Source organism: Camelus ferus, chromosome 23 (genome assembly GCF_009834535.1).
Source record: "Camelus ferus isolate YT-003-E chromosome 23, BCGSAC_Cfer_1.0, whole genome shotgun sequence".
Taxonomy (NCBI): domain Eukaryota; kingdom Metazoa; phylum Chordata; class Mammalia; order Artiodactyla; family Camelidae; genus Camelus; species Camelus ferus.
The window spans coordinates 9,217,469-9,241,573 of record NC_045718.1 but is presented as its reverse complement, the minus strand read 5'-3'; the positions used below and the strand labels follow the sequence as shown (position 1 = coordinate 9,241,573).

At 40.3% G+C, this 24,105-nt stretch overlaps 1 protein-coding gene across 2 annotated transcripts in view; it reads left to right on the top strand.

Moving 5' to 3' along the window:
- KCNT2 (potassium sodium-activated channel subfamily T member 2) overlaps window positions 1–24,105 on the top strand; it is a 284,885-nt gene that overhangs the window by 221,108 nt on the left and 39,672 nt on the right. For both annotated transcript variants that reach the window (XM_006193725.3, XM_006193726.3), the window contains 2 exons: window positions 9,768–9,879; window positions 20,500–20,601. In XM_006193725.3, the coding sequence (XP_006193787.1) occupies window positions 9,768–9,879; window positions 20,500–20,601 (214 nt within the window). The remainder of the gene's footprint in view (window positions 1–9,767; window positions 9,880–20,499; window positions 20,602–24,105) is intronic.

Genomic DNA, 24,105 nt, shown 5'->3' with positions numbered 1-24,105 from the left:
TTGGATCTTTTAACTATTAAGGTTACCTCTATCTTCAGCAGAATATTTTCAAAATTACGCAATTTTGGTGATGCCTAAACACATTTAGACGGAGTAAATTTTAAGCAGAAATTTCAAAAGAACTTTCAGATACCTTCCTTGTAGAGAAACACTTCTGTTCTCTCCTGTGTCTGAAAACGCATGATCATTTCTCTAAGTACGTAATGATATTTTTCAGGGAAAAAAAAATATGAAACTTTTGTACGAAGCTCCTCAACTAGGCATACTAACCTAGGCTAGTCTTAACATAATAAACAAGTCAGACGCCAGTTGATTCCCTATGGAATACCATTTACGCGGACGGATGACCAAACCTGGACAGACCAGGTGGTTTCATCCTACAGGTGCAGCCCATTATCACCCATGAGGTCGCCCGTCCACGTTCCGTGGAGATTTCATTTCCTGGTTCACGTGACTTTGCCAGCCCTGCTTCTGCTGTAATGGTGGGTGATTTCAACAGCCCTCCACAGGTGTCCCTTCCAGTGTCTTACTAAGGTAACTTAGGCACCTGGTCTCATGGTCGAGGCCGAACTGAAACCACCAGTCATCTTACCCTCTGTGTGCTCAGTTTCATTCAACGCCCTGCGCATGGCTGCTTATTCTCTACCTCATTTCTTCTAAGATGCCCAACTCTGAACAGCCCTTTGTCCCCACTAGAATCTGCTGTCCACTGGTTCTGCTGCCTTTTCATGGTCCTTAGTCACCTGGGGGGCTCCTTGTCCCTCCGTAGCCAGATCAAATTCCCAGATCAGTGCTGGTCATCAGTCCTTTGCTGAAGCCCTAAACAAACTATGGTGGGCTCCCTGCTCTGGGCTGGCACTGAACTCAGCCCCGTTTCCCTTTCCTCTCTTCCTCCTGCTCCCGGTTCTGTCCTTCCAGGTTTTCTACCCACCACCTGGCATGAGACTCCCTAGAGGCAGCTGGCCACACCACCCGGTGGGGGGGTCCACTCGCTCTCATGAGGCAGCATCAGGTGCCCAGAAATGTGCTCCCCCTGGTGGATAGCAGACGATGGAGGATGATGCCTAGGGCCCCGGGTCGAAGGGAACTAGACTCAGCCATTGAGTTTGCAAGAGGCAGCAGTGTTAAAGACGAATAAGACCATTTAGACGATACAAACGGTAACACTTCATGAAGTGGGCAGTCTGCATTCCCAAGGGTCCAGAGAACTATAAAAATGGGGCAGGAGGCAGAAAGCCTTTATAGCATAAAGAATAAGAAACAAGGAAGAGAAAAAAATGGAAAATGAATAAGGAACAAGGAAATGACTGCAGAGCCCAGAGCTGGCTTGGTATTTGGATTGCTGACTGGAGATACGCTGTTTCTGGTCAAGTAGGGCATTTACAGGGACAGGAAAGCTACCTAAGTTTTGGTTTGTCAACCTGGCCCCAGGGCAGGAGCCGTTTCATCTTGGGCTCGGAAATTTCTTTCCACAATTGCATCTGTAAAATACCTCAGCCAGTCCTTACGTCTCTCTGACCATCACCAGTCATTTCTTCAAACGGGAGCCAGTTTCTAGTTGGTTAGCTAGTGAGGTCCGCGATGTTGACAGAGCTGTGGATGGAAGCTGCTCTGGTTCTGCGATGTGTACTTTCTGATTGAAAACCAAACCGAGCCACCCTGGGTGGTGAGATGGAGTGCTGGCTGCCCCTGGAGTTTCCCTTTGACCAGCTCTTGAACCTGGCCCACTGCTTATGCTGAAGTGTCTTAACATAGTGAAGAGATGTCCCAAGGGTCGTTCCCTGGGGGTTGATGGAGTTTGGGGTTCAAATCTGAGGAGTTGCAGGGTCTGATGCCAGCTTCTCTTTAGCCCCCGCGGCCGCGTCTTCCCGCCAGGCAGGGCTGCTGAGGTGGCTGAGTGAGGTGTCCCCTGCCGGCGCTCGGCGCAGCGCCTGGCGTGCAGCGGCCGGGTGGTGCCTGGAGGCTGCTGCTGGCCAACAGAACGCGTCCTCAAGTCGTTGTGTCGAAAATACGGTGTCACCAAAACCTGTAAGCAGACGTCACGGCTACTTTACTTGGTAGGAAATCAGGCCAAGGCTTTGCGGGCAGCATTTTATTTGGCTTATTTATTTCTGGGAGACCATCCAGTCGTGTGCTCCAGTTGGTCTCCGGATCTCTGCAGTCTCTTACTTTCTGCGGGGGAGGGGGTGCTGCACTTTCTCTGAGCGTTTCTGATGGAAGCTTGTCGGGCCGTGCCCTCTTAACTTGATTACTTTGACCTTTGGCTTGGATGTGGGGCATTTTGACTTTTACATTTTCCGCTTTTAAAACTATTGAGGAATATGTTAGAAAAGTCTTCAGTCTGTGCTCATGTTGGAGCCCAGGAGACGAGAACGAGGTGGAACTCAAGTCTGAAATGCAAGTAAGAGCGCTCTGGTTCACGAGTCATTGATGTGGCTGGTCTGACCAGTCTGGAATAGGGTTAAAGTTGTTATTCAGAAGCACAGCGTGGTCATGTGAGCCCCTCTCTGCCCAGCGTACTGGGACACACAGCTGCGCTTGACAGGGCTGTCTTCTCCCCAGATGGTCCGAGGACCTTCGGAGTTGGTCCAAAAAGACCAAAGGCAAACGGGAGAATCTCCTTAATGCGCTGACAGTGTAGATGGTGGAGGGGGGGCAGTGTGCGGAGGACTTAGGGGAGACTTGGGGCCTGGGGAACTCCCTTTCCTTCTGGAGTTGCATCTGTAACACAGTTTTGTGGCTGAAATCCAGGCTGCACTGTTTCATGCATCTTCACCCAGTGAGGCAATCACCAATTTGCTGCTTTGGCCCCTGCACGCTTCTTCCAGAGGACCCACCTGGGAAGTGAGTCATCTTTAACATCCAAAACCTAGAGCACGGCGTCCACAGCTTTGACCCGCAGACGCTGAGAGAGCACCCCTGCAGTTTGTGCTGGGCTGGCTGCACCAAGGGGGCCTCCAGGCTCAGGCACGCTTGGTGCCAGAGTGAGGTGTTGCTCCGGGACCCCGGAGCAGGTCCTTACCCAGCTGTGTTCCTTCTCTCGTGGTGGGTTTTCCTCTGTGGGCTTTTGGGAGCCCCATGTAGCAGCAGACTTCCTCTCGGCCAACCTCTATCCCAGAGGTTCCAGATCCCCGGAGTAAGGGGGATCCCCACTACCTGACTCACAAGGAACTCCTCGAATCCGTAGCAGTTGGCCCCCCACCTCCCCCAGAGAGCATTTCAGAGCAGCAGAGACATTAGCAGATGAGGTCTCTGTCCAGTTAGAGCCCGTTGAGCCCTCTGTCCCACCTGCCCGAACACCTTCGGGTGCACACGCAAGAGAAGACCCTCGAGTGGCCTTCCCAGCACAGACATTGCCCCAGCAAGTGAATGTCTGATTTCCAAACTGAAGGAAATCAGGTGCTTACTTTCAAATTTAAATTTCTCCTGCTGAAGTTTTACCTAATGAGGCACTTGGTCCCTTTGGAAAATGTGGTACATTTTCACATTTTCCTGAGCAAGTGTGAGTACCCAGATTAAATGTATTAAACAGGTACATGAAAATGCGCCTGGAACTTCAAACACGAAAGACATTTTGGGGTAGCAAGTTTTGCTCCATTTCCCTGTACAAGGAAGGGTTAAGCAAGTCATTTAAAGATTCAATGAGAGAATTCTAAGTTTGACAACTAGTGAAAGAAAATGGTAGAATATGTCATCTCATCCAGCAGGTGAAGGAATGCCTCCCGCTAGAAAAAGATTAAGCGGCAAAGAGATGAGTAGAGCACCCACAAGGGGGCAGCAAATTCCAGGGCTCTGGATTCAAGGACACACCTTCAAGGGCCTGGAGCAGAGCCAGGGGAGGGTCGCTGTGCCATGGGCTGAAATAATACATAAAATAGATAAGAAGCAGGTTTATTCTGTACAGCACAGGGAACTATATTCAATATCTTGTAGTAACCTAAAGTGGAAAAGAATATAAAAACAAATGTGAGTGTGTGTGTATATATATGCATGACTGAAACATGCTGTACACCAGAAATTGACACATTGTAACTGATTATACTTCAATGAAAATAATAATGAAATTTAAATTTAAAAAGAAATAATAAGCCAGGACATTCATGGTTTTGAAGAGCACATTAATAAGTTGTTCTTTTGTATTTCAAGAGTAACAGGAATAAAATAATACTATTTTATTTATTAGTTTAGTGACAATGTGAAGAATGGTTTGGGGAAATGTCAGAATGGGTGAGAAGACTTTTGAATTGCCAGGACTATGACAGCATACATGTCAAAGACAGAAGTAAAAACGAAAAAGGAATATTGTCTCTCGCTTGGTACAAGCCGTCATAGTCTCACTGAGGAAATGACACACATAAATACATGGGAAATGACATAATTCGTGATACCGAGACAGTATGTATCAATGCAAGATTGAGTCCTTTCCATCGTGCAAAAATAGTCTTAATGTTTTGTTTGGTTTACATAGATAAAAATGTTGAATACAGGAATTATCTGACATTTATTATATTCTCATGTTATTACTATGACCTCAGATTCACATCTAATGTGTTTTAAAAGCATTTGTAAAAATTAAAATATGTTCCTATTTGTTTTACTGCTGATATTCAACTGTAGTCTAAAACTGGGGTTTCACACATCAGAGTGTACCTATACGCCTTATGTAGTAATATTTTCCCCTTGCTATTCAGAAGCATCATTCCAGCCACCACATCAGATCAGAACTTACAGCATAACACACCAGCTCAGTAATACTTTTATTAAAAGATTACAAACATTTCCCAGATTTGTATATTCTTATGTTTGTTTATTTTTTTCTGTAATATATAAATGCAGCTAGGCTCAGAGTTGCCCAGCCTGTGAAATAGAGTATATAGTATGTTTTTCATCTTTGCATTGGTTAACATACCTGGGAATGTCAAAATTACTTATTACATACATGCATTAATTTGGCCAGTTAACTAACCCATATTTTACACAATTACACTTACATCGCTGAGTCAGAACATAAAGGAATTGTAGAAAAATTTTAAATAGAACAAACTACAGTATTTTTAGTTTCTGTATTGGTTTATGATGATCCTAGTACCTAGGGAAAATAGACTTATTATGTCATTTTATTTCTAAAATGTTATATATTCAAATGTATTTAGGTCACTGAGGTCCAGAAATAGATTGACAGTATTAATATTTTAATCATATGTAACTAAACCTATTAGACAATAAAATTTATAAATATTAAGTATTATAATTGAATACAAGTAATACTTTGTGGATATGAAGGGCACTGCAATAAAATACTACATTATTTAGGTATTTTTTGGTTCTAGATTTTCACTAGGGGGCAGACTTACACGATGCATTCAGTTTCTCAGTTGACAATAACATAAATGGTGTAGGTCCATTATATAGAACAGAAATGGCACAGCTCATAAATTTTGTTGTCCCATCCAATTTCCATTCTAGAAGTCACTTAAATACAGCGACTGGGTCACTCGATCATATTATTGCTGACCCTTACTAAGACCTCAACTATATCTAGCGACCCATGCATGCGCTTCTATCTGCTGTAATACGTTAGAAAAGGATTATAAACCAAAGAATTCAAGTAATCACAAATTTGTCTAAAGTTGGGAAAATAATATAAATGAAAGATAAAAACCATATTTCTCAGAGAAGACAAAAATTTCCAAAATATGAAATACATTTTTTTTTTCATTTCTTTATAGCTATGTTTTCTCAGAAATTCCTTCTCTGGCCTTTTTAATCTCAACACCTTCCTAGATGTTCCTCACAAGTTATCTTATCCATTCACTCGTGCCTTAAATCTATTTCACTTGTGAACCATTCAGTCAGCCCCATTTACACCCCTAGACAAACAGGTGCAGGCTTATAATTTATGGATTTTTTGCAGTTTCCTCTATGAGGTCGTAGAGTCTAATTGAAAGGCAGGAATTTCACATTATACTTCTTTTTATCTCCTGGAGGGCAGAGCTTTTGAATAACAAATACTTGATATTAAAATGCTAAATTAGATACTAAGTATTGTCCTCAATAAATTGAAACAATAACAAAGTTATGATCTAACTACTATTATTTAGGGGTAGAGCAAGAAGTCCAGGTTACAAATGATTAAAATAGAGTTGACTTTTAGTATCTGAAACTTAAACGCGTTGCTAGATATTCTTACTAACTTACTATTTGGGGGGGGCAGGTCATTTGAGTTTCCTTTCCCATGGTCTGCCTACCTGTTTATTGGAGGGGGTTGTTCTAGAACCCAGCTGTGGATGTGACCCAGGCTCTCCTGTCTACTGGAGCATTACCATGAATGTTTTATTTGATCTCTCTGTGCCTCGGTTTCTTCATCTGCAAACTAATAATTGTCAGTCAATCACAGAGTAGTTTTGGGAATTTGAAGAAATAATAAATGACTTTCTTGATTTCCTATGCAAAATTGGAAACTATCGAGATGCAAAGAAGTCAGGCAGATGGAGCCCCAGATACTAGGCAGAATGATGTAGCTGGTGTCTGGCGGTGCTAGGCTTCCTAGACCTTCCCCGGGAACCGTGATCAGGGCCTGCTAGACAGCCACTCGACTTGCCCTGCAGGGCTGAGCTCACCTCGTGGCCTGGCTCAGACCAGCACAAACCCGAAGACGCTGAAAAGGCAGAGTCAGCGGTGAGCCGTGCAGCCCCACGTCTGCCCAGGGAAGAGGGGGTGCAGACGGAAACGCAAAGCAAGGACATTCCTCCCTGATGGTCTGAAGACTGCGTGAGTTAATCCATGGAAAGCTCTAAGAATAATGCTCTTTAAATTTTAAGTGTTATCACTTTTTGTACCTTTTTTTTACCCTTCCAAAAGATGACAAAGGGAAAAGACAAAGAGGGAAAACCTTAGGTCAGTTAATTTTCCTTTGCAGAAGTTCAGGGCATGAATATGGGGTTTATTCTCTAAACAAGGCTATATGGCTTTATTTTTGCCGATCCATTTTGCCAGTATTATTTATTCATTTTCGTTTCTGTTGTGACAGATAATCGAATATTGTCTGTGACACACCATCTCATGGTAAATATCTTTAGAGATGGTATTTTAAAATATTTCTTAAAGGAATACTTTTGAAACGTCCAGATGGCATGAGATTTGTCAGCTGGTGGCATTTCCCAGGCTTACCAGATGGAATTGCGCCAGCCCAAAAGTCAATCGATTTTTTTTCAATCAGGCCACTCCTCTGGTTTTTCAAAAGTTTCTGAAAAAAGGAACTTTATCAAATTTGCTACCATTGGGGACTTTTGAGCAAGAATAGAGCTTCTAAAGGAAAGTCATGAGGAACACAGATTAGATGGTGTTTTTCCATAAAATAATCTAGTTAAATTGCACACCCTCCTTTTCAAGGTTTAATCCACTGAACCAAAAATACACAAATAAGAGTTGAGAGATTTGCTTACTGTGACAAAAGGAATCTAAGGTGGAAGACTGGGCACCAGGGGGGCAGCTGTGCCTTTCCCGGTGCTACGCTTAAGCGGAGCGCCCTGTCGTGGGAGAAGCCAACCAGAATTCACTGCAAGGCATAGTGTAATCAGCCACGAAAGTCTAATATCCGGGAGCCATTGGGGATTCGACTTTAAGCAACTGTCAAGTTTCATGTCCAGTGAGATTTGATAAGAACTTTAAATAATTGTTGAGATGTCGAAGTATAGAGACTGAGGAGGAAAGCAAGGAGGGAGGAAAGTGCATTTCAAGCAGAAGAAGCATCATGAGAAAAAAAGAAAAAAGCTAAGAGGGGAGTGCCACCCCCGCAAGCCCTCTCCCCGGGCTCCACTCCGTCTCTCCTTGACGGGGTCTGAGGTTAGTGCTTCCTTAGCCGCCTCAAGGTAACACAACTATTATGAACAGGGATGAAAGGCACAAATAAAATTATATTTTTAACGTTAAAAATCAACAGAAGAAATCATGTTCTGGTTGCTGTTTTGCTGATACTATTTCAATCCAATTGATTACAATTTACCTGCTGTACCTAAGGAATATTTATATTTGCAATATTTTCCCTCAAAATGGAGATGAGGCCGTATAGTTAGTACTGGCTGTATTTCTTCCTATAAAGAGTGGATTTCATCAGGTGCCTGACGGTACCATGGTTTTCAAAGGCTTTGATTAGGTAAACCTCAGGTAACTCCCATCTCCAGGTCCATTCATGTTGCTGCAAATGGCATTATTTTATTCTTTTTATGGCTGAGTAGTATTCCATTGTATAAATATAACACAACTTCTTTATCCAGTCATCTGTCGATGGACATTTAGGTTGCTCCCATGTCTTGGCTATTGTAAATAGTGCTGCTGTGAACATTCGGGTGCAGGTGTCTTTTCAAATTAGAGTTCCTTCCAGATATGTGCCCAGGAGTGGGATTGGTGGATCATAGGCTAAGTCTATTTTTAGTTTTTTGAGGAATCTCCATACTGGCTGTTTTCCATAATGGCTGCAGCAAACTGCATTCCCACCAGCAGTGTAGGAGGGTTCCCTTTTCTCCACAGCCTTTCCAGCATTCATCGTATGTGGACTTTTTAATGATGGCCATTCTGACTGACAGAAACAGACTTGCAGACATAGTAAACAATCATATTGTTACCAGGGAAAAGGGTGGGAAGGGATAAATTTGGGAGTTTGAGATTTGCTAGTGTTAGCCACTATATATAAAAATAGATTAAAAGAAAAACAAATTTCTTCCATATAGCATAGGGAACTACATGCAATATCTTGTGTTAGCCTTTAATGAAAAAGAATATGAAAATGAATATGTGTATGTACATGCATGACTGGGACATTGTGCTGTATGCCAGAAACTGACACATTGCAACTGACTCTACTACAGTTAAAAAAAATTTTTTTAACTAAAAAAAAAAAAACGTTAAAAAACTTAAAAAAAAAGAAGACATACTATAGGAGAACAAAGCTGATTATCATGTGAACTGGCTGCCACAGAGAATCTCAAAATATTTGAACCGGGAGAGCTGCCAGCAATACTAAAGATCAAATCAGCAACACAGCAACACTGAGAAGGTGTTTGCTGTGGTTTTATCCAGCTCCCCCTTTCTTTTCTGAGGGGAAAATCATGTGTGCATGTGTGTGTGTGCGCGCACGCATGTGTGCGAGTGTGTGTACATATAAGACGATGGAGGTAAACGGGAAGAATGCTAATGCAAAACTCGGACAAGTGGAAATTCTCAGGATCCTCTTAGAACAACACTGTCAACTGAGCCTTGGTCTCAGTGCATTACAACGAATTGTTATTTTAGTTAAAGTATTTGCTCTTCTCAGAAGTTCACTGTAGCAAGATTTGACATTTAAAATCAGATCCTATGAGAGCAGGGGCCATAGAAGATCAAAGAACTCACATTACGGACAATAAGGTCATCGTGTGACATTTTTGTCAATCAGCATATTCATATTGTAAATTTCTATTTCAGTATCATCCACAAGGTAACTTCTTACATCAGCTTTATGAATCTGTAGGAAGAAAATACCTAATAAAAGCCAAATTACTGACTTTATTTTTCTGATGATGCTAAAACGTCAGTTAAAATATTCTTTGGGAACTAGAGTTTCATTTTTCTTGCATTGTACTGAACAGTTTATGTGCACATCCTAGTCTGATAATTGCATGCAGTTTTATGCCTCAGGCTTGGAAACACTCACTCATTTATAAAGATGTTGTTATAAAAAACCCCACATTGGATTATTAGCGTAACGCAAATGTTTCTTTGAAATGTAGGTTGTTTTCCAGTCTCAGTATTATCACAGAGCTGACTCATCCAGCCAACATGAGATTCATGCAATTCAGAGCTAAAGACTGTTACTCCCTTGCTCTTTCAAAGCTGGAAAAGGTAAGAAGCCTCATTATTAACTTGCATTTAACCTTCTGGTTTGAGAGAATAACTTTGGAAATTTCCACATATGGAAAGAAATGCCGTGAAATAGTAAAACTCAAAATGCTGTTTTGAACTCCTATTGGGGGGCTAAAATCTTAATTTATAACTTTTTAAGTGTGTAGGGACGGATTTGAAGCACTTACATCACAAATGAACGTGATGGAGATGTCTTGTATCATCATTAAGCGTAAACTGAAAGCACGGTGTATGAGAGACCCAACTGCAGTGGGAGTGCGTATGCTCACTTACAAGGTCCGTTATCGATAATATCACGAGTGCTGTGCCAAGAAATCTATATTTAAGTAGAACTTTGCAGTTTTCAAAAATCCTTAAGGTCTTTGAAGACTTGTAGGCTTTGTTGAAAATTAGTTCCCAAAAGAGATATCCAAGACACAGTCTGAGAAAAAGCCAAGTGTTTTCTTACGTAATTAAGGGAGACCGTCACCGCAGGAGAGCTTTGACGATGCCTGGGAGTAAGAGAAGGAAGGTTGAAGTTTATTAAGAATTGGAAAATTTATTTAATGAGGCTCTTTCAAAGTGGGGACTTCTTAGGGTTGGGACGAGGTTGGAATAATGCTAATGGAGATAGTAGAGTTGCAGAGTCCAGTTTTATGGACAGCAACTGTGGTTTCCATCCTTAGCGTTCAGGCTGAGGGAAAGGATAAGTGGGTTTTGCATTCAAGATGTACTTGATACTAATATACTGGGAGAATTTGATGTAAGAGGGAAGAATAAGATTCAATCTTATACGTGCAAAAATATGTTAAGTCTCTGCCATCTTCATTGTTTATAACAGTATAACACAGAGATAAGGATGCCCTGCAGTTTTTGGTGAGTTTTTCCTTTCACTGCATTTTGTTTTGGTTACTGTTACTCCAGCGCTGTCCTGACTCGCTGGCAGCGTATTGTTAGTGAGGCTAGAAGGTCTGAAATCAAGGTGTCTCCTCATCCTGTCTTCTCGGAAACTGCTTTGAGATCATTGAGACAGTATGGGTGGGTTGGACTTTGTTGTTTAATGACTTTTTCAGTTTTAGCTCCTATTCTGTTGGCATCCAAGAACACACACTTTTTAAATGTTGGAAGCTGTTAATCTCTGAGCTCCCTATTTACTTTTGTCTATACTTGAAACTAATTCTTACCTGAGCAAGTTTCTCGTAATGTCCAACCAATTGCAGCAAGAAATCATATACACATGCCAGTGTTAAACGGATGGACATTCTCATGGGCCAGGTCTGGGAGTGGCACACAAATTCTGCTTAGATGCCCTTGGCTAGAACGCAATCATATGACCACACCTACCTTCAGGTTTCTTCAAATTTGTAAAACATTTCCTGAATGGCGTGCTTTAGCTTGAATCCTGTTTTCCCAATAATAGAGTCTTCCCCCAGTGTCCTTGGGGTTTAGTTTCAGGACATCTCCCTTCTCACCTCCGCAGTAGATACCAAAATCCAAAGATGCTCAGGTCCCTTATATGAAGTGGTGTAGTGGCTGCATATAACCTACTCACATCCTCCCATATACTTTAAATCATCTCTAGATTTCTTATCATACCTAACACTGGGTAAATGCTGTGTGAGTAATTGCTACTGTGAGGCAAATTCAAGTTTTGCTTTTTGGAACTTTCTGGAATTTTTTCCCCCAAATATTTCCAGTCTGTGGGTGGTAGAATTAGCAGATGTGGAGCCTGCAGACACAGAGGGCGAACTGTACTTCCGTGTTTGATCATTGATCCTGGGCGCAACAGGCGAGAATGTCAGTTATTTTTAATGAATTCACTGTACGACAGCAAGAAGGCAGAATTTTACGTGTATTAAATAAGTTCAAGCCACTAGATATTTACTGGGCACCTGCTCTGAGCCATTTGCCTTGCTAAAGGATAGAAGTTATAAACTTGAATAAAACACAGAATTTATAATTTGATGGGAGACACAGATCTATAGGAACAAACTAAAGCACATTGCCTTATTCTTCTTTTTAATTCTGTCCAAACAAGTCGAACTCTTTTGTATTCACAATCTGAGTACTAGAATGGCTAGGTGGGAGTTTGGTGCTGTCTTCCCACACAGGATTTGATTCACTAGAAAAATTTCTTATCCAGTTTTTAGGAAAATACTTACCTTTCTCCATGTTGGTCCAGAAAGAATTTCAGGATAATGCTAATTACTTTCTGTTTCTTTAAACGTTGCCTGATCTACTCTGGAGGCGTGATGATATGTGACTTACATGGATAACTATTTTAATGTATAAATGTGTCTATTAAGAATGTACACAGTGTTATCATTTCACACAACAGGTTCAGAGTTGCCATAGAATGAATGTCTGTTTCCCCCCAAAATCCATATGTTGAAACCTAACCCCTAATGGGATGACATTAGGAGGCGGGGCTTTGGGGAGGTCATTAGGTCACGAGGGTGGAGACCTCACGCAGGGGATGATGCTCCATGAAAGACGCCGCAGAGCCCTCCCTCACTTCTCTGTCATGTGAGGACACAGGCAGAAGGTGGCTGTCTGTGAGGCCAGAGGTGGGCTCTCGCTGTCACCAGATCTGCTAGCCCCGTGATTTTGTGCTCCCCAGCCTGCCGCGCTGTGTGAAAGAAACTTTTACTTTTTATAGGCCACCCCGTGTATGGTGTTCTGTCATAGCAGTCCCAACACAGAAGTCTTGACATCTGCCCAGAATAGCTGTTCAGGGCACAATCCAGGAAATGCCTTCACCAAGACTGTGATGTAAACGGCTCCCCCTCCAGCAGCACCGCTGAGCAGCCGCATATGTGTCTGCTGTGAATGTGAAAACGCGTATCAAACTTTTAAAACTATTCAAACTATAAAATACAGAAAAGCGATAGATTTATATAACTAAGTTAGAAAAGTTTAATTATTAAAGTTGTATAATTTTATTGAGCTAAATATTTCATGAAAATAAATTACAGCACCATAGTGATTAACATTTATTATTTTCAAAGCCAGCAACTACTTGTCTTTTAATAAACTTACATACCTGACGTAGATAGATTTAGTCAACCTACCTAGACTAAATCATGAAAAAATAGGAAGTCTGAACAGCCCTGTAACTAGTATGGAGATTGGATCAGTAATAAAAACTTCCCAAGAAAGAAGAACCAAGGATCAGATGTCTTTGGTGCATTCCAGCAAACATTGAAAGAAGAATTAATGCTAGTCCATCTCAAACTCTTCCAAAAAACTGGACAAATCTTAACTTCTGCTTTCAAAAAGGGCTTCATGTTTGTGTAGTACCAAGTTACACCAAAAGAGACTCACAGCTCAAGTAGAAAAAGGAGACATTTTGAAACCCTGAAGTCAGCACAGTACAGATTTATTACGTTGGAACAATTAACACTTATTTGCAAATTAGTTACTCTAAACTTTAGAAGAGTTTCTTGAAAGCATCCATCCATAATGCTGTCATAATATGTAACTTGAAATAATTAGAGACAGGCTCAGAAAATGTTCTGAATAATTAGCTTACTGTTGTGCATACATTTCTCCACAAGATTTAAAACTCTTATTTTGTATTTTAAAAAAGCACCTCCTTTAAATCCCTTCAAGTAATGTGATGAGAATCTAGAATTTCGCTTACTCGTATTTGTAATGTATTTGTTGTCATAAACAAACTGTATCAAATTATGCAAACACTGACATTTCAACATTGTTGGCTTTGTTTTTTTGTTTCGTTTTTGTTTTTTTGGCAGAATATTTGCTTTCTGGAAACTTGGACTAATCTTTTATTTTTTGTAATATCTATAACCATTATATTTTCTTTAGTGCTTATGTAATTTTTTAAAAAATTTATTCTTGGGGTCTCAAATACTGCCATAAAATTGTAAAACTAAATTATGACAGTTTATTTTTAATATATTACGTACACCATGGTATATTCGTATATGACTTCAGTCTTTACTTTGAAAGTGATTTTGTTCTGTGGAGCCCCATTTTTGAATGCTTACGTCATGTAAGACAGTTATAACAAACATCCATCATGTGTTCATGTGATTAAAACTTATTTAAGTGGTTTTTTTGGAAGTGTAACATACGGAATAGTCTTTTGGAGGTAGTATAAAACCGAAACACATAGTCTGGGTTCAGCAGTGAGTCATTCTTCTGCATTCCTGTTAATCTTTCAAAAGCATGACGCAGTCTTCGCCGAGAGCTCTCCATGTCATGGCATTTTCACAGGAAATTCATGCACTTTGTTTACCTTTCAGATGCCCAGATGTCTAAGTATCACCTTTAAATCCACAGCCTCCCTTCCTTGGAGCTGACCCCGTGAGTGACGGTTCTAATGCTCAATGAAAACGAGGGAAACTCTCTTGAGCACCACTCCAGCCTAACTTCTACACTGACACTCTAGTCAGAAGGAGTGGGAGCTCTTCTTTAATTATGGTGTCAAGATTATTTCCTGACTTTTTCTGACCCGAAACTTCTCCCAGGTGCGACTGCCAGCTGCTTCTGCAGACATTTTAAACCTCCTTTTGGTGAGGTACCTGCATTCTACAAGCCGTGCTGTTTTTCAGTCTTCCCCCTATCCTGGGAATTGTCGATTTAACCTGTTTCAGTTATTTTAAAAATTGTAATTGTATTTTGTGAGTTTTTGAGCATCATTAAATGATACAGAACTTACCTTCATTTGTTTTTCTAAGTAAATACATGTAGTTTATTTTACAGTTTTATAAAAGCACAAGAAAGAACAGTGGTTGGTTTTCTCCAAATTTTAGCTTTTAAAAGTACAAATATTTTAAATTTCTTATCCTATAAAGAGAAAAAGGAATAGGGTTGTGCACATGAAATTCATGACTGTTTCCTATTTGCTTGGCTAACTTCTCTTCTGAGGTTCAGATCTGATGTCATTTTGTTCGTGACACCGTCCTCTTCTTCCTTGGGCCTCCCGGGTACTTGAAGCCCTGTGCAAGCGCACAGTCCGTGGCCTCGTGAATGTGTGGCTTCGCCTCTCTCCTCAGGAAAGCTACGAATCTTTGCAAAACTAGAACATAACCACTAACTGATAAGTGTTTGCACTTAGTACACTGCTTAGAATTTTTACTAAGCCATGAGAGTATTCTGTAGTCAATTTGAATTCTTCTCTTTTGTTTTCTTCAACACACATTTTAAACATATTTTTAGTTTACTGTGGTATTTCTGATGTTATCACTGTTCGCCTTCGTTACTGTTTAGATGAGGTCGGACCTGGCGGGCCCTTTGCCTGACATCTAAGCACCTTATCTTCTAAAGGGGAAACTTGAGCGCCTGTCAGTGCCAACAGGTGAAACCCTTTGGTCTAGTGACTCATTTCTAAGAAACAATGAGTCTAAAACAGAGCAAATGCTTTCAATTCTGGGCGGTTGTTGCCATGATACCAGATTTTCCAAATTTAAAGAAATCAGAAATTTAGACCTTTATGTTAAACGTTGAAGACTTGTTAGACTTTAGTAAATGTTTGCAGGCTGAATGGAGCTTCTCTGTAGTTCAGATTTGGACCATTCACTGTCAGTGTGTAACTTCTAGCCTACATGTTGGTCTTTTGCGATAGAGGGAGGTAGATCAAGGTTAGAGTCCCCAAAATCAAACTGGAATGGATGGTCAAGACGATTAATCGTGTTTAAGTTTTTTCATAGGTAAAAAATAGCACTGGTAAAATGCAGTTTGAAAATTTAATACAACTTCTTCCTTGTCTAGAAGTACAGAAGGAAAGTAATTGTGGAACTTGTTCTAATCCAGTTGGAGTTACTTTCTTGAGCTGTTATTTTTTCCTATAACTTTAAAACTTGTAGGCCTTACTGTGTAACTAGTAGGGATTCACGGATACACACTACTGTATATAAAATAGACAAACATCAAGGACCAGCACAGGGAACCATATTCATATCTTATAACAACCTGTCATGGGAAAGAATCTGAAAAAGAACATCTGTATGATTGAATCACTTTGCTGTACACCTGAAATGAACAATATATTCTAAATCAACTGTACTTCAAAAGAAAATACACATATTGAAAAAAACCTTGTAGGACTTGAAAATAGTGTCATAAAATCTGTAGTGGTTTTTTTTTCTGCACTGTAAGAAACGTTAATGAAAAAAAGACAGTAAATCACGCATGCTGAATTATTCACAGGAGCAGTGGGGCAGCGTCACTGGGTACAAACGGGTTTTCGCAGGGTGCAGAGTGGAGCATACGTGCTAGGGGATGAGGATGGCTTGCAGAGCTGCTGTGGGAACAGTGAGTTCTGTGAGATGAGATCATTCTCCATAGGGAGGCAGGGTCTGAATCCGACGGAGGCATTTTCAGGATTGCACTGGACAGTCAGCCTAACTCATCAGTAGTTCGTGCTGCAAATTACCAAGAAGTCATCCTGCAAAACAGTTTGGGAGCCAGAGTATGGAGCACCCGGATACGGCGTCTCGGAGCGTCTTGTGTAGTGAGTCGGGGGCTTCGGCAAGTGTTTAAGTGGGGACAGGGGTGTGACGTAGTCAGTCTTGTACTTTCATCATATCATTGTGACATTGATATATTTATCTAGATGGGGACACATTATGGGAAAAAGAGGAAGAGCAGGTTATTTCAATAAACCAGTCATAAGATAATAAAGACCTGGTCTAGGACTGTCAGGATGAAGAGATATGTTGGTTAAATACAAAAAGAGAATTCTGGGAAAGAGTTGACTTTATTCTGTAGGGAACACATTGATGTCTATTTAAGTCTGTTAATGTTGAAGTATGTGATAAATGAGCAGTGGTGTATCAACAAAGCTTAGAAAAGGGATAGGAGTAGATATATGTATATGTACGTAAAAGTTGTCGTGCACATAAAGGTATAAATATAAAACCTTAGGAAAAGATAAGTTCTCAGAAGAAGACAGCTACAAGGGAAATGGGTTTAGTGAAGGAATTAATCCTGAGGTTCATGGGGGAGAGTCTAGGAAGAAGATAAATCAGAGAAAAGGAAAAGAGTCCAAAGAATAGACTGGACTGTAAGTCAAGATAGAGTGATGTCAAAAGGCAGACAGATTTCTACAATCAGAAGACAAGTGTACAGCCGCTGTGTTTGTCTCCATCAAGTCAGCACTGAATTTTTAAGGAGAGAAAAGCCTGGCTGTGGACAGAGCAGGAAGGGCCAGACATAAGAAAAATGACTTTGTTCTAAAGAACATCAGAGAGACAAGGGCTTAGAAGATTTAAGAAGACAGGTTGGTGAGGCGAGTGACGACAGGCGTGCTCACGTATGGCTGGCAGGCATTTATCCTCAGGTGCACGCACATGAAATACTGAGGTACAAGGGCCTTTCTTCTTGAAAATCTTTTTTTCCTCCAAAATCCTTTCATTCTTTCTTTCTGAACCCACATGTTTTGCAGAAGCTTCCAACCTTCAAAACTTGTCAATTCTCAGGAGCCTCGGGGAGAACGGGGGCAGGAAGCCACGTTGTGTGTGTTGTGTATTTCTAAGTGGCGTGGTCAGGGTCCTGGTTTCCCCAGGTCGTGCTGGTGCAGGGCCAGTGTCTCAGTGCAATCACCGAGAGCCCCTGTCGAGATGGCCTGATTCGGGTGGTAACCCACCCAGTCACCTCACCCCTGTATCTCAGTGTGGCAGGGTAGTAACTTTGCCTGGAATACTCTGCCTTCCCCTCCACGATAAGGAAGAGGGTCCTGCACACCCCAGACTCCCTCAGCGTGAACCTGCCTTGGGTTGACTCAAGGGTTTTTTAGGATATGGGCCTAAGTTGTCAGCCTTGAGTCCTCATAAACAAGAAGGAATCCCTGAGTGTTCCATCAAATGGACCCCCTCTGAGCTGCCACATGGACTGGAATTGACTCTGTGTGTGTGTGCGCGTGCGCGCATGTGTGCACGTGTGTGTATGCACGGCGGTGGTAGGAACCTACTCTTTCCGTGGGCAAGAAGAACAGTGGACATGCAGAGATAAATGCTCTTTATTACTGGAATGGCCCCTCTCTTCTGTGTGCAGTACCAAAGGAGGAGAAATGAAAGAGAGAGAGAAAGAGAGATTGCTTTAAAGCCACCAATAACCCCAGATCCTCTCTTTCCCTGGTTCCCAAGCACGCATCTCAGTAAGAGGCTCTGGTGGGAAACCTGTTCTGGAAGAGACAGCCCATCTCGGAGAAGCTGTGTGTGCAGAGCTGTGCTTCCATAGAGATGAGTCTCTTTCCTCAGAAAAGGTAGATAAGCAGGTAGAGGAAGAAGGCAGATAAGAAGAAAGGTGGACAAACAGGATGCCCCAGACTTCAGCAATCCGTTGAAGACTTGTATTTGAATGTGAGGATTTTCTGCTTTGAATTCAAAAGGCCACTCCCTGGGTGAGCAGCTTTGTGGTGAGAGGAAAGGCAGAGTTTGTTTGCCCAGGACCTGGGAATTTGGGAATAAGATTTGAGGGCTGTTGGTGAACTAAGGTAGGGACAGGATGGGGACAAAGAAGGAGGAAAAGAGGGGGAAAAAGGGTCAAATACTATAAAAAAAAGGTCAAGTAGGATGAATGCTGAGAAAAGCCGCTAGACCTGGGGATTACATTGTGCTTAGGTCCAGGCAGAAGAATGAAGACATGTCAAAGAATTGTAGTTGAGAATATAGGAACTGGAAACCATTAACTTATGCCAATAAAATTCTTGATTTTTTTCCACCTCCCACGCTGTTCCGCTAAGTCCAATAATTTTTTCATCTCATTCCATATGGTACTGGATGGACACAGTTTAAGGAAACAAAATTTGTGCCAGGAACAAATTTCTTCTTCCAACAAAAGCATATGTTCATGATAGCAAACCAAATGGAAGAGATAGGTAAGAGCAAGGCTATTAAACCGTCTGGGATCTTTCAGTCATGATTTGGTTGGCTCAGATTTCTTTGAGATATTTTTAGATAAGTGATTGTTAGGAAAACACAAAATCATCATTGAAACTTCAGTTGAATCCAGAATTCTCCTAAGGAAGGAAATATGATATGTCTGAAAACAAAAGACATTATAGTATATGCTGGTCCTGCAGGCAGTCGCAGAAATATTATTGTATTTTGTAAAACACAACAGTCAAAAGAAATACTAAAGTCAGAGAACGTTGCGTAACGCAAAGATTGCTGTTTTTTCCGTGTTCAAACCTCCATGAAGAACCGAAGTGAGAAGAGAGGGGTGTTGAGTGAACCTCGGATTGTTCGTTTCTTGCCTCTTCCTATGACTGTTACAAAGTTTATGCAACACGTTTGCTTTAGATGTAGGCAGAATTCATTCATTTGTTCAATAAAATTGCATTGACTGTGTGCCTGGCCTCGTGTTAGGCATTGTTTCTGAAACAGAAAGTAGAAGCATGAGCTCTGTCCTCCTGGAACTCACTGGTCTGCCTCAGACAAACAGTTAACCGATTAAAAAATAAGGAATTATTTCAGAATGCTGTGAAAGTCATTAACAGGGTTCTACTGACAAGTAAGTGGGGAAGGCCTCTTTTAAATCAGGTGATAGAGGAGGCCTCTTTGGGGAAGTAATATCCGAGCTGTAACGGTAACACCAGACCAGCCCCGTAAAAATTTAGAAGTCGCATTAGAGGAAGAAAGCAAGCAGTGTCAAGTCCTCGAGGTGTTGCAGAATTTGACATGTTCCAAGCATTAATAATAATAGAAGGTGATACTTACTAAGTGCCTACTGTATGTAATGCTTTTAGGTGCTTGCTCTTGTTTATTTGTTATCATGACAACGGGATGTCATCACCAACATGAATCTCTTTCACAGGTGATGAAATGGAGGGACAGGGGGTTTAAGTGACTGGTACAAGGTCCTACAACCGGAAGTGGCAACGCTCGACTGCAACCTTGTTTGTGTTTCTAGTGTACGCGCACACACACGCATGCACGCACACACGCACGATTCGTTTTTGTTTTTGTTTTGGTCATTTACAGAGGCTTGGCAGCAGATTGGTGTGGCTGGCACAATTTAAAAGGTGGATAGACAAATTAAAGCTGAAATGACAGAAAGCTAGAAACCGCTGGGGGTGCTGGCTCCTACCTGCCTATATTTTTATTCTTACAGAAGAGAATGAGCAGATCTTGGAGGAAGGATACAGTTCAGTGGTAGGTTGTGCGCTTAGCATGCACGAGGTCCTGGGTTCAACTCCCAGCACCTCCATTAAGATAAATAAACCTAATTACACCCCTCCAAAAAAATAAAAATAGTTTTTTTAAAAAAAAGTAGATCTTCTAAGTGTTATGGCACAGGATGTGGCTTTAGGTTTTTTTTATATTTGATGGAATGATTTTATTGTGTTTGCTCCTTGTATTAATGTCACTTCCAGCCCTTTTCAGAAATATGTATGAAGAGCTAATAAGTGTTTAATGTACGAAACGATGCATCGTCCTTAACTACTGGGTGTTTTAATTGATGAAGAAAACTTGGTTGTGGAAAGTAAAGGGACATTCAAAATGCCATTAAAAGTGAAGCAGTGGCATGTTCGTAGCTAAGAACCGTATAATAAAAATGTCAGTCATCACATATGTTAGGAAAATGTAACTCAGCAGAAAGTCAGAAAATAGAGAATGCTCACACATTTTTCTATTTCGAATTTCTGAACAGAAAGAACGAGAGCGAGGTTCGAATTTAGCCTTCATGTTTCGACTGCCTTTTGCTGCCGGGAGGGTTTTCAGCATCAGCATGCTGGACACGCTCCTTTACCAGGTACGCAGTGTTCTGTGTCTCTCTCCAAAGTGTTTCCGTTTTGTTTAGGTTTTGTCAAACACTAATACATCCCAGTGGTGGTCATGGAGCTGTTCACCTAAAACTGGCTCTGGAAGCAATCCAGTATTTTTTTCATGTATTTAGTGACATAAATGTGCCTATGAAACCTACTGTAAGAAAAAAAACTGTTTTTCAGAATAATCTAATAATTTTTAGGCATTCTTTGACACCAGAGACATACAATGTGTATTGCAACAATTTAATATATTTTGCATATTACTCTTAAGTGTGTTACTACACTGAAAAAGAAAGCTAAGAAAAAATCACTAGCTTTAAAAAAAGACAGCCTGCTTTCTAAACACATTTTTTAAAAATAAGATACCAAATTGATGTCAATAAACTGATGAGCAAAGGTACATTTTAAAAATTTGCTAATTATTGCCTACTTTAGAAAAATGTAAGAAAGATTTTACAACAACTAAGAACCATTCAGTTTGTTCCTGAATGCCAAAGTTTTACATTGTCATTTTATCAGAGCTAAGACATTTGTGGAGATTTTATTTTATACCAATATATTTTAATATTTTTAACTCTGCCAGAAATTGAACAGCAGTAATATTTTAAATCCTTTGCTTCAAGTAATCAGATAATTTCTAAATATATCCATTAAGAGAAAAACAGATATTCATAGGACTTTAAGTTATTTGAGAACCTTAATCTCAAACTGAGCATTCAAGCATTTTGTTGTGTTTTATGATCATGTATTTCATGGTGGCTTTTCTACCTTGCTTGACTGAATAAACTAATACGAAGATAGTGGGAGCTTTTCTGCTGGCCTTTGGGCTAGTTGTGCCCGTGAGTGTGCCCCTGGCAGTGTCAACAGACCACCTGCTAATGCCAGGAGAGTACAGGAGCAACACAGCGAAGAAGGACACACACTCCTGTTCTCCATGGAGTTGCCAGGCACGTTATCCGGGCGCCCCCGGAAGTCAGGCTTCCACCCCAAACCCCACTAGCAGGCACACATCCTTCTGAGCTCTTCAAGAGCCGGTTGGACGGGAGGAATTGTTTGAAGAGCAGTGTTGAATCTGAGGGGATTTATGTCAATGGCGGTCAAATGCTTGATGTTAAGATGCACCAGTGGTTTTCAGATATTGTAGCCACAGTATCTTGTGTTCAAATAAGATCCCACGAGAAAGCCGTACATATAAACTAACTAGAAGGAAAACATTCTGCAGGCTTGGAAAGCAGTGCTGCTTTCTTTCCCTTCATTTTGCTTCGCATTTTTTGTTATACGTAGAGATACAGGAAATGGCATGTTTTCTGAAGCTGCTGCAGGAAGAAGGAACTAGAACAATAATTTTCAAAGTAGTAACTGCCCATTTACCTTCTCCTGACATCAAATGGGGTATTTTAATGGTACCTTTTTCAGATAGGTACTCATTTATGGATTAAAAAAGTTAAGAAATTTAAAATATTTTAGTTCCTAAAATTACATAATATACATTCTTGTATTCTTAAAATATACTGAATACAATTTAATTGTTTCTTGTATTCTTAAAATATACTGAATACAATTTAATTGTTTCTTGTATTCTTAAAATATACTGAATACAATTTAATTGTTTCTTGTATTCTTAAAATATACTGAATACAATCTGATTGTTTTGGTTAATGATTAAAGTGCATCGTCTTCAGGATAAATGTTTGCATTATATTTCAGGAACCATTATCAATGACTACAATTGTATGGTGATTTAATTAGTATAATTCTACCGTAGACATCACTTACTTTGCTTCCCCAAGGAAAACTGTCCTACGGGAGGTGTTATCAGTCATGATAAATGGGATGGCACAGGGCTTAGAAAGATCAGCTACCCGGTGTGTAGTGTGAACCCTCACCTTCAGGCCACGCACAGCTCATCAGGTTACTCCCAACCCTTTCCCAGCAGTAAATGACTCTGCGTCTGTGTAATGCTTGAGTTTCTGACAGTATTTTTTTTTAACTCACTGGAAAGGTTTTTGTTTATTTGTTTGTTTGTTATATCCCACTGGAAAACCAGGTCACTTTTACATTTTTAATCACTTTTATTAATTCTCATCTCTGTAGATCTGGAAAACCAATTATTAAAAAAATTTTCTAAAATAAAGGTAAATAGATACTACATGAAACTGAAAAACAATCTTCTTTGATCGAGTTATGTGAGATTCGGTGCATGGATTTTGTGGTATTAAATGGGACTAGCCACGTCTTTGGCTCATGCCTAACTCTCGTCCACACCTTGATAAAGTTACTCGACAAATCATCTCTGGACAAAGACTGTGTTAGTGAAGCATGCAGTAAACGTTAGTTGTATTACCACATCTGGCTCTAAAATAATTTAAAATAGTCATTGGCCAGATCTTCAGTTTACTTTCTCTTCCAGAACTACTTTCTGTTTTTCATTTTGGAAAATAATAGTTTTAAGTGCTCGAGAATTTGTTAAAAAGTTTTCTTTAGCAAACACTGAGTGAGAAATGAAATTGAATGATGCTAACGGTGGGTGCCTGTCACGACTCCTCTTGGTGGCCCCACTATGTTCATGTCCTAACTGCTAGGAGACTAATATACCTTGGAAACCAAAGTGCCATTTACTTGACCTGAAAAAAGGAAATGGATGTGTTTCCTTGTGTTCTTTCTTAGATGGAAGGTTTAGTTTTCTGAAACTAGCTCTTGGTGAAATAAATTAGTAATGAGCAAAGTAGTCTAGAGGATTTATTTTAAAGGTGTTACAACTTTTTAAAAGTCTTTGCTGTGCAGAATAACTGGATGATTATTTACATATTTCTCTTGTTAACACCTGACGCCCCAACTCAAAGCAGTCATTTCATACAGTTTCTGAAGTAACTATTACATGTCATGGTGAAGTTTGCTTGCATGGGTTGAGTTTTTCTTTTCATGCAGAGCTGCAAATAAACTGAAGAAATTGGAATCACCCTTCAGCCAATAATCTCACTATTGAATAGTGTCCTAACAACATGTCAGAATATATATGTTAGCAAATAAAGTAGTCTCATCATGATACTTAATGACCTACCAATTGTTTAGATTTATTTAAATATTAGAAATTTATTCTACTAGCATAAAGCTTAATCATAACAAAAAACAAAAGCTAGTTGAAATATTTCCTTGCACATTTTAGTTCTTTGAAGTATTTTTTAAGATTTTTTCTTTTATTTCAGCTCATAGTTTTTTGTTATTAAAAGTGAAGTGTTCTCAACCTATTTAACAGCATTCATAAAATTTAAGCATCTCAGGATATTCTAGAAAATAATCATTTCCTACTGTTTTATGGACAGCTTAACTGTACGTGTGTATTTAGAACACTGACAAGATAGATTTTTCTTTCCTTGTTTATGGAGGCTTAGTGATGTGTTATCAGAAATAACCTTTAAGCAGTGATAAGATGTTCATACTCTAAGCTGTTCTACATATTTCGTACACCTAGTAAATATGTATTTTGT